This window comes from Populus trichocarpa, chromosome 4 (genome assembly GCF_000002775.5).
Source record: "Populus trichocarpa isolate Nisqually-1 chromosome 4, P.trichocarpa_v4.1, whole genome shotgun sequence".
Classification (NCBI taxonomy): domain Eukaryota; kingdom Viridiplantae; phylum Streptophyta; class Magnoliopsida; order Malpighiales; family Salicaceae; genus Populus; species Populus trichocarpa.
In genome coordinates this window covers 22,876,041-22,887,837 of record NC_037288.2, presented here as the reverse complement: position 1 = coordinate 22,887,837, position 11,797 = coordinate 22,876,041, and the positions used below count along the sequence as shown (strand labels likewise).

The window sequence follows — 11,797 nt, the reverse complement described above, 5'->3', positions numbered from 1 at the left end:
ATCCAAAACTTGATAAATATAATATAAATATTTATTAAAGTATAAATATAATAAAAACCAACTTTTAATTTCAAGTGGGCTATCCTCAGTGAATGTTAGAGCACAAGTCCAATTCTAGGCTTCAATACTCTTTGGGTTTGGGCTTGGACCATGTTAGCAGGGCTCCTGGGATGGCCCATTATAGTGTTGGGCTTGACTCGTGGGCTTATATATAAAGTGAAATGGTGCAAGAAATGAATATCAAAGACGACAAACGAATGTCCTTCTAAAAAGAAAGCAAGAAATAGAGGTCTCTTCTTCCCCACGTACGCTTCTATGTTGTTAGAAAACGAGTGTCAAAGAGACAATATAATTTTAACCCTATTTTTGTTTTTATTTAAAAAAAAATTAGAAAAATGCCAAAAAATAAATATATTTAGCCTATTTTAATCATTTCATTATTTTTCATCATCTGTGTAATTTTGCACATCAAAAATTAACAATTCCAGAACTTTTTAAATTTGTAGGTAATTCTATTTGTAAAAATAACATATCATTGTATTTTTTGGGATTTTTTTCAATTATAATTCTATCGGTATATATCAAGAAAATATTTTTATCGATATTTACTAATGAATATCAAAAAAATTCACCATAATCTATTAATAAAAATATTTTATTGGTGTATTCATTCGTATTTTCTTGTTAAAGTTCCAGCATCAAACAATTCTCACATTGTCCTATTGGATTTTTTGCGGAATTCGACGAAATAAATTGATATTTGATGGAATGGGCATTAGCTAATCTACTAAACCATCCAGAAGTGTTGAAGAAGAAGGCTAAAACAGAGCTAGACATTCTAGTTGGAGATCACTTGATAAATAAGTCAGATTTTGCAGAACTACAATACCTTCAATGCATCATCTCCGAGGATTCACGTTTATATCCTCCGACTGCACCATTGGAGGATACAATCCTCCAGATTGCAGCCACCGTACTTGTTAGTCTCCCGGTGATCTGAGATAAGAGTGTTTTTAGCTCATTTCTTTCATCTGAAGTTGAAGGCTTCTGAATCTTTGCTTGAAGCTCTAACAACATGGACTCCCTGATTTACAAAAATAGTACCATTCCATCTCCTCCATTTAGTAGCCAACACAACTCATCCTTCTGCCCAACTTGAATTTCCCTGATGCTCTGAAGAAGAAGACAAATTCCTATCCGCATGCCAAATCCAAATCCAAGTTAATAACAATAATAATTAATAATTAATTCTTTAAATCAAATCAATATTTTTTTATATAATAATAATTTTTTAAAACATTTAATAATATTTATAATAATATTAAACTTGTCTTGATTTATCTCTTCAAATAAATATTTTTGTTTTTCTTCGATTCTAATAATATTTTTATTTAAATTTGTTAATAATAATAATAATAATAATTTTACCCTTCAAATGAATTCTATGGTTGTTTTTTAAATTTAATGATATATTTTTTAAATTTCTTAATTATAATATTAATTATAATAAAAATAATAATATTTATAATAATAATAATAATATTTTTAATATTAACAATATTAATTATAATAAAAATAACAATATTTCTAAGGCAAATAATAATATTTTTAATATTAATAATATTAATAAAAATAAAAAAATATTAATAATATTAATTATAATAAAAATAAGAAAATTTATAATACAAATAATAATATTTTTAATCTTAACTATATTAATTATAATAAAAACAACAATATTTATAATACAAATAATAATATTTTTAATATTAATAATAATAATAATAAAATTAAAAATATTTATAATACATATAATAATATTATGTTATTATTATTATTATTATTATTATTATTATTATTATTATTATTATTTTACCCTTCAAATCAATTCTATATTTTTTTATATTAATAAAATTTATTTTAAATTTAATAATATTTATGATATTAATAATATTATTAAACTTATCCGGTCTAAGTTTTTATAGTTTTTAATCCCTTCAAATAAAATTTATTGTTTTTCTTCTATAGTAATAATATTTTCTTCAAATTTAATAATGATAATAATAATTTTACCTTTCAAATCAAATCTATAACTGTTTTTTAATATTAATGATATATTTTTTAAATTTATTAATTATGATATTAATAAAAATAAAAATAATTTTAATTTTAATTTTAACAATATTAATTATAATAAAAATAACAATATTTCTAAGGCAAATAATAATATTTATAATAGAAATAATAATATTAATTATAATATTAACAAGAGTCTTGGGTTTGGTTGTAATCGGAACCCATTAGAGTTGGGTTAGGACACAGGATCGAAGAAACTTAAGTCTGACACTAAACTCGAGAAACTTGAGTCTGGACGGACCCAAGTGTCTTGGGTTATGGAGGGATGCAAAGACCCAAGAAACTTGAATCTGTGCCCTGCCACTCCCAAACAACTTGAATCAGATGTCCCTTTCCAACTCCAAATTTTATGGGTTAGGAATGACATATCAGACCCAAGTTAATATTATTATTATTATTTATTTATTTATTTTACCTTTCAAATTTCTATGTTTTTTTTTCTATTAATAAAATTTATTTTAAATTTAATTATATTAATGAGTTTAATAGTATTTATGATATTAATAATATTATTAACTTGCTCAAATCTCCTTCTCCATGGTACACTTTTTCTTCGCATCCGGTGCAGTATTGCAGTTCATGATGATTCAATAAGCAGGGCAAGAGATCATAAATTCAAAAAAAATGTTAGCTAACAAGATAATCCTCCAATACTGGTTATCTTAACTACATTTACGGACAACATAAATTTCAACTAAAGCCTCTCTATTGCAACCCTGCCATTTAAAAGAACATACAGTCTTCTGATACAGCAACACAAACATAGTAAAGAAATATGCACGCCAGATCAGCTGAAAAGACCGTACAAATACATCAGATTTCTCCCCTATAACCACCAGACCCGAAATAATCCCTCCTGGAGTTTGCAAGTTGCTGGCTTCTCTGATGCTCCAACTTGGGGCAATCACGGATGCGGTGACCGAGACCACCACAATAAGCACACCCTTTAACTCCACTTGCACTAGTAATCGTGTCTCCATCTTCCATTGGATCATTTAACTCAGCTAAAACAGGAGGAATCCTCTGCTTCGCTTCTTGCAAGAGGTGCTTCAGATCAAGAAGTGTTGTCTCACTCTGGTTTTTGTTTATAAAGGTCGTTGCGATTCCAGTCTTACCACATCTTCCTGTTCGCCCAATCCTATGTACATAGTTTTCAATTTCAGCAGGCATGTCATAGTTAATTACATGTTGAATGTCAGGAAAATCCAACCCTTTTGAGGCGACATCAGTTGCAACCAGGACATCTTTCTTGCCTGCTTTAAATGATGAAATCGCATACTCCCTCTCTTCCTGGTCTTTGCCTCCATGAACGGCAACAGCCTCCACTCCCTTCAGGAGGAGATACTCATGAATGTCATCCACATCAGCCTTGTTCTCACAAAATACCAATACAGGAGGTGGTGTCTTCTGTAGGCACTCAAGAAGGTAAACAATCTTTGCCTCCTGTTTTACATACTCAACCTCCTGAATCACATCAAGGTTTGCTGCCCCGGCTCTTCCCACATTAACAGTGACAGGCTTCACGAGAGCACTTCTAGCAAAATTCTGAATTTTGGTGGGCATGGTGGCAGAGAATAAAAGAGTTTGCCTTTGGGCTTTGAAGTGGTCGAAAACTTCCCTTATGTCATCCTCAAAGCCCAAATCCACTAATCTATCTGCTTCATCCAATGTCAAGTACCTGAAGGCAATGGCAACAATCTTAACAGAAAGTAGCTAGCAGATGAATAAAAAATAAATCTTCAGGGAAAAAAGAAAAAAAGAGAGCTAGAGAGAGAAGAAAAGTGTATCAGACATTATATGAAAGGATGAAAAAAAATGCATCAAGCGAGCAAACATAGCAAAGCCATACAATTTGCTGCAAGACTAGGAAACTAAGGGGGAATAGAAACAAGAAAATGGCAACACCAACTCTTATATGCATGGTTAAATACAGCTGCATCGAACATTTTCAATTCAAGATGTCATCTTTATAGCTACACAAGGAAGCTGAAGATACAATACCAAGAAAGTTTATTCAGACTACACACACATCTTCAAAGAATCATTGAGCAACTAATATGAAATTATTCTCCAGACACCACAAGTTCCTCCATCACTTCCTAAGATGTTAAAGGCTATCTTATTAGCAATGTCCTTTGTGGCTTTCTCAAATGACAGGAACCAAGTCAAACTCAACTGCACCGCTTGTGGAGAAAAAGCCAAATTAAATCTGAGTAGCAAATATGATCAAGTTTAAGGTTTTGAAGTCTAGCAAGACTAGAAGTATAACCGGCGAGCAGACATTATCTGAGTTTGAAAAAAGTTTTGAGATGAGGAATGTCAGCTGAGGTTGCATGTCTGCAGAACTAAAAAAAAGGATAATAAAAAATACTTAATTGATAAGGGGTCTGGAATAAAAAGAGGAAATTTATGGCAGGGGCTTAGTTTGGTATCAAATCTATATGGATGCATATAGCAAATAGAGACCCTCTCAACAAGATAAAAGTAAGAATCCATGACTATCACAATAACAATAGAGAACAAAGTCATTAATTTAAAACAATACTGTATCACAAATAAATGGTTCAAACCTGCAGTTGTCCAGGCTCATTTTCTTCTTTGCTAGCATGTCCTTCAACCTTCCAGGAGTTGCAACTACAATGTGCACACCCTTCTTTACAATCTCCAACTGTGACCTCATATCCACTCCACCAATACATAGTAATGGCCTCAGTTCTGGATACCCAGCTGCTCTCATCGGAATCAAAAATTCTTCCACAACTTCATAAGTTTGTCTGGCAAGTTCTCTTGATGGGCAGACAATCAAACCAACAGGGCCTTCTCCAGGCATGATGGGCATCATAATCTCCTCCTGTAAGGCAATCATAATCAGTGGAAGCACAAAAACAAGCGTCTTCCCAGATCCTGTGAAGGCAATCCCAATCATGTCCCTTCCTGTTAAGATAACGGGAAGACCTTGCACCTGAATAGGAGTAGGTTGCACAATCCCTTTGGCTTTTAGCATTTTCAAAATAGGCTCGGGAAACCTCATATCTTTAAAATGTTTAATCGGTGGAGGAATTTTTTCACCATCAACTATTATATGCCACTGTTTTCGAATTGCATCACATTCCTTCCTGGACATTTTCCTGATTGGAAGCGGCGGTTTCCATCCTGTCAACAATGGCTCCGTATATGTGATTCCCTTGGCCAACTCACGAACTGACATGAGTGTTTTCTTATCAGATAGATGCTCTATCATTTCTTTTTCTTGTTGCACAATCTGCTCCGTCTGACTAATTTCAGGTTGGTCACGCTTGAGCTGAGATGCTTTGACCAGGAGACTGGGTTTGGCTTCTGCAAGTTTTGATTTTTCAAGTTCATCCTCTAAAGCAGAGATATTTCCCCTTCTCTGAAGAATCATTTGAGCTGTCAATGCTCGACGCTTCGCCACAGGAACATACTCCACGTAGTTATCCTCTTCCTCCATGCTTTAATTTCCTGTAGCAACACAAATCCATCAGCAACCACTGTATTTTAAAATTATAATGAAAAAAACACAAAACAAAAACACGCTGCAGGTCCTCCAAATTTACACTTGTTGGAAGCGAACATGACAACACAACATAAAATAACAAGAAAAAGAAAACCAAGTTTAGCAATAAGCCACTTAGGCCCTGTTCAATAACACAAAACAATTTTCCCTTATCATTTTCAATTTTCTTCTCTTTTTCTAGTTTTTCTTCTCCAATAGAGAACATGTTCATTTCTTAAAATTTCAGATCATTTTTCCAACTCAGAAAACTGGAAAATGTGTTCATTTTTTATTGTTTTCGATTTCGAGAAAAATGGCAAAATGAAAATTGTATTCAAATTAAACATTTTCTATGATATTCTTGCTATCTTGACATACACAAATATTTTTTATCATTATTTTGAAAGGTTTTGAGATAAATTTTCCACCTAATTAAATTGAATGAGGTACAAGAATGAACATAACAATATAATATTTTCATTGTTAGAGAGTATTAATAATGAAGTCTTACACCCATGAACAATATTAATTAAGATACAATAAATTCTTAATGATTATTATAATCATTCCACAATTGATCTGCAATGGCTTCCTTAACCAAACTCATTTGTTGTTGTTGAGATATATCACCTTGAATGCCTTCTTGCACTACACTAGTATCGTCCTCGTTTAGAAATTCAAATCCTTCTCTATCAATAATCGATCCCCTCTACCTTCCATCCAAACAAAATTATGTAACATGCAACAAGCAATTGGAATTAACATCTAGCTTATCCAAAAATGTCGCTAGTGAGGCACTCAGAATTCCCATCCCCAATTTCACCCTGTGAGTATCAGAATGTCATTATCACTCATAGTACTAAGATAATCTCCACCTCCACTAAAAGAGTGAAAATAAAATAGAAGAAAATAAACATTGCTTGTCAATCGTTTGTCTAATAGTAGATGGTTTTACTCCCATATGATGGCAAGAAAGGTGACATCAATTGCACCTAGCAACAATGTTTGCAAGCTGTTCCCCTAAGGTGAATAGATGATGCTGGTGTGAGCAGCCAAGGATAATTTAAACCGGTTGGGAGTTACTCTGGCGTAACCAAGTTGAATCCATTAAGTTTCCCAAGTCTTTTAGTATAGTTGAGTGGTATTTATTTTAATTATCACATAATTAAAAAAAGAAAAAAGCTTGAAGCATTGCCCGGGCATACTAGCTAGTTGTTGTCTGACATAATACTATAGCAAGTCCATCATAATAGCATCATAGCATCAACAAGTTGAACATTGTTGCCCTATACTAGAATGTTAACTAAGGAATGTTAAACCAAGCAATGAATTCATTACTGTATGAGCTTGATGTTTGAAGTTCACAATTATAGAAACCCAAGTAGAAAAAGAAGAGAGGGTTTTTGAAGCGCGATTTCCATCGATGATTACAGACAAGAAAATGATCCGATAGAAGGAGAAAAAATCGATGTAAGACCATCAAATCAAGAAATAGAACAGAGGAAAGAAGAAATCTGGGAACATCAAAAAAGCAAGACCAAATTAATCATACCTAGGTCAATTTCTTCTCGCTTTTGTGCTGGAGCTACTGGCTGCTGCTCGCTTTTGTGCTGAACACACTTAATCTTTATTAGCAAAGGAAAACACAAATCCGTCTGTGTGTTGTGTACAATCTACCCTCTGCCTACAAGGCATCGCAAACACCTTGAGGTGTGAATTAGGCAATCACTTGCAAAGAAGGAAAGGCTGAATCTAATTCAACCCCGTCAGTCCGTCACAGTTGCTCTGACCATATGGGTGTACCGGAGGCTTTGGGAGAATGGATGGCAGACAAGAGAAGGGTTATATATATAGAGAGAGAGATAGAGGGGGGTATATTTGGAATTTTCTGAAAAGTACAGGGTTTATTGCATAGTTATAAAACCTGACCCGGCCATTGACCGGGTAAAATGACCGGGTCATGGGTTTGGTGGGTCAACTCGGGTCAACCCGGATCTAGAACCAAGACACACGTTAACATGGTTATTTTAGCATAAAATATCACATTAACATATATACTAGCATAATTAATTAACATCAATAGATTAAAAGGTGCATTTGTTTTCAAAATGACTTTTTAAATTCGCAACTTAATTATCGGAAAGGAAATACTTATGAACAAACACAAAATCAGCTCAAGATTTTGTGGAAAGGACGTAGAGCATGAATTGATAATACTAATGTTTGCAAAGGTAAAAAAAGACTGAAAACAGATTCAAAGATTGTCTGATTAAAATAAATAAATGCATGAACAAGTTCTCTACAAAAAAGATCCAAGAAATGGTAAAGTCAGAGCCTTAAAATGCAAAGTAACAGCACCTTTTGATAGGAATTTATCTTCTTTATGCTAGGAAAAACAAAAAAGACCACATAACTGTGATGTTTCAATGGTTAGATTCAAAAGTTACGGTTTCTAACATCAAAGTGCAATTATAGAAAGAAATTCGATTCTAATTAACATTATTCAGTTCCCAAACCGAAACAGAATAATATGAACTTCCCAAAGCTTTTAGCAGTACATCTTTGATACACTTCCTATTCTAGAAGTGAATCCCCAAGATATATGCAAACAGCTACCTCTTCCACAACAGGGTTCAGACAAAATACATTGATGCTATAACAAAAAAACAAAGAAAAAGGTAAAAACCCAGAAACCATTACCAATAGTAACTCCATAATCACTACAATATTAAAAGAGATTTCAATCATCTTCCTTGTTTTTTCTTTATGTTTAAATGAACTGAGTTTGATTTACTTGTAAGTTGTAACAACTCTTCCAGTGTTGCATCGTGCCCACAGGCAATCAACTATGGACCCAAAACAAACTAGTGGTGATCTAAAGGATGGTTGTTAAATGAATACTTTTTTCAATTATTTGTTTCAATCCGAAGACGAGCTTAAAAAGCATGGAAAAAAGAGGGAATCATTCAAAATCTGCAGCAATTGTATGCAATAAGAAATCTCAACAAAGAAAAAAACATAAAAAAGTAAGTAGTGTAAGGAAGATAGAGCACCTGTGATTATAACTCTCTGTTGGTTGTTATTGTTCTGCAAAAGATAACAAAAGATAACAGAGAAGGAAATGAGGGGCGGGTTGCTCTTCTCAGGAAATTAGGGCAGGGACTAATTAATTATTTCTTCAACTTTCGTTTTGCTGCCTGCGACTCAAAGGAAAGTTATATATATATATATATATATATATATATATATATATATATATATATATGCCGGGTCTTGCCCAGGTTCGACCATTAATTGTTTCGGAAAAAACCATTAATGTGAGAAGTGATTTTTTAGCTGAGAAGAAATTTTGGAAAACATCCTAAAAATGTTTTCCAATAAAAATCAAAAGGTTTTTTTTTTAATTTATAAAAAATAGAGTAAAACGAGTTTTACTCTATTTTTCAAAATAAAAAACATAAAAAGAGGAGTTTTTGTTGTTTTTTTGGTTTTTTTTGCTCACCCTTAGTGAAATGGATAAAAAAAATCTGTTTGGCTGTTTTTTTTGTTTTTTTAAAATTTGATAGTTAAGATTAGATCTGACTGTTTAGTAGTATGGTTGTGGTTATTTTTATATTAAAATGAATCGAAATAAAAAAAATTTTATTTTTTTTAAATTATTTGTAATATTAACACATCAAAACAATCCAAAACATATAAAAAATTTAATTTTTACAACAGCGTTTCCAAACACTCACTTGAAATTGATAAAGTCTGGTAGATGGATGGTTGGTGTTTTAGACTTTTAGTTTTAAAACCTGGTTCGGATGGCTAGGTAATTTATAGATAAATCTTTTAAAAATTAAGATAATTTTATTTTAATTTAAAAAATTTAATATTTTTAAATAAAATCAAACATATTTTTTTAAAAATTAATAATTAAATTTTTACTGAATTAACCAGGTTAACTGGAATTTATTTTTAACTGAGAATCAATGAGATTTTTCTTCAATGATATGCCAACCGCGGGCCCGACTCCTGGAGACGTGGCAACCAGGGAGACAGACCTACTCGTGATCCAATAGGCAGCTAATTTTTTAATCATAATATTTTATAAGCCCAAAGGTATAATTGTGCTTTATGTTCCTAGCCCTAGCAGCAGTTTTTGTGTATAGCTGAGAGTGAGAGTTTGATGGAGATGATTTTTTAAATATTTTATTTAAAAATATATTAAGATAATATTTTTTAAAAAAAATTATTTTTAATATCAAAATAATAATAATTTAGAGCTAAAAGGCAAAAATTTAAAATTTTTCAGAACATGTGGTTAAATTACAATTACAAACACAACAAAATTAATATGTGGATTAGAGGTGAGGAAATTAATTGAATTATTTGAATTGTCTCCAAGGGGCGTAGCGTGGTGGTAAAGGGTTTAAGATCTGCATAGCAGGTCTCGAGTTCGAGTCAGGGCGTGCACCTCTTGTAAGAGTCTGGGACAGCCGGAGTTTTACTCACTCACCTGGACCCACAAAGTGCGTTTTCCGGGAGGTGGGGTTTCCTCGAATCCAAAAAAAACATTAATTGAATTATTTGAAATATGTGTAAAAATGATATAAATTTAACTAATTCAAATCATTTTTAAAATCTATTAGATTATTTTTTATATAAAATTAAAAAAATAATTTGATTTGGTTTTTTTTTTTGTTTAAGTTACAACATACAAATGTCAATGCTGCATCTTTAAATCTACTATTATAAAGATTTGTACAAGGTAACTCTTTTTAGGAGTATGATTGAGATTGCTTTTTAAATTGTTTTTCGTGCTGAAATGTATTAAAATGATAATTTTTTTTATTTTTAAAATCAGCGCATCAAAATAATCCAAAACATATCAAAAAAATTATTTTTTAACAAAAAAAATTGAATTTTTATGGAATACAATTTGTACCGCGTTTCCAAAACGGTGTGGAGTCCATTACAAAAAAAAAAAAAAGCATCCTTTATATTTTTCCTCTAACCATTCCCGATATCATAAAAAAAAATGTAAAGATTAATTTACCACCCAACTTCTTCTTCTTGTTGCTGTTGTTTTTATCAATTCATCAATTTCCTTCATAAAGAAGATGGAGATAAATCACTTTGAACCACACATATCTCACAGAGAATTAGGGACAACATCCATTGTAATGCTTTCATGTTCAGCATATATGGCTGTATTTCTACGAAATGGGCCATTTTGTCATGGACTGTGTTTACGAAGAAAAGCTTGAGAAGAAGATGATACAAAGTAGTCTATCTTTAGCAATCATTGACTAGCAGTCTTCATCTTCTTTGCCCAAGATAACCCTGAAGACAGCCTGATTCAAGCATAATCTTAGAGAATCCTGCTTCCTTTGCTTCCCCAAGGACAATAGGTAGATGGGGCTGAATCCATTTATGGGCACTCGGAAGGGCGTCTCCGTGGTGATCTCTGGCAATTATGTCGAGTCCACAGCCTGCAGAACAAATAGCTGTATTTGAGTCGAGCTTCACAAAGCTTTCTGAAAGTGGTTGCGTGTTGACGTTTTTGATAGTTATAGTTAAAGATTGTGGTTGCGGTTGTTTTTTAAAGTGTTTTTTACTTGGGAATATATTAAAATAATATTTTTTTATTTTAAAAAATTATTTTTGACATCAGTATATCAAAATGATCAGAAAACATTCAAAAAAAATATTAATTTAAAATAAAGAAAAAAATAAAAAAAAATTAAATTTTTTTAAAAACACTTTTGAAACGCAAAAACAAATAGTGTTATGTACTGGTTCAACTATAGCATTTACCTCTAGATGATTTATCATTAGTTTTCAAAACAAAATATTTAAAGTTGTATTTGGGATTGTGATAGTAATAACAGCTTAAAGTGTTTTTCACTCAAAAAAATATTAAAATGAAGTTTTTTTTATTTTTAAAAAGTTATTTTTAACAACCATATCAAAATGATTTGAAAACATAATTTTTATTTTATTTTAAATAAAAAAATAAAATTTTAAATTTTAAAAATATTATTTACACCGCGTTTCTAAACATTCTCCAAGCGTCCAAAAGCTTATAAAATCAACAGGCTTATATAACGTGTCTGGCCCTAATCATCCACGAGCTCAGTTCTAAGGACAGAGCCCAGTGCC

At 31.7% G+C, this 11,797-nt stretch overlaps 1 protein-coding gene across 3 annotated transcripts; it reads right to left on the bottom strand.

The window, feature by feature from the left end:
- Positions 1-2,719: 2,719 nt before the first annotated feature.
- On the bottom strand, positions 2,720-8,854 carry LOC18098319 (DEAD-box ATP-dependent RNA helicase 35). 3 transcript variants are annotated; one of them, XM_052452286.1, is made up of 4 exons: positions 8,704-8,854; positions 7,203-7,645; positions 4,707-5,616; positions 2,720-3,814 (listed from the first exon to the last, which is right to left on the bottom strand). In XM_052452286.1, the coding sequence occupies exons 3-4, from the start codon at positions 5,603-5,605 to the stop codon at positions 2,950-2,952; spliced, it is 1,764 nt and encodes a 587-aa protein (XP_052308246.1). In that variant the 5' UTR covers positions 5,606-5,616; positions 7,203-7,645; positions 8,704-8,854; the 3' UTR covers positions 2,720-2,949. The 3 variants fall into 3 exon arrangements, with proteins under 3 accessions (XP_052308246.1, XP_052308247.1, XP_052308248.1); XM_052452287.1 differs by having other exon boundaries at positions 7,203-7,334; XM_052452288.1 differs by lacking the exon at positions 7,203-7,645.
- Between the last annotated feature and the right edge of the window lie 2,943 nt (positions 8,855-11,797).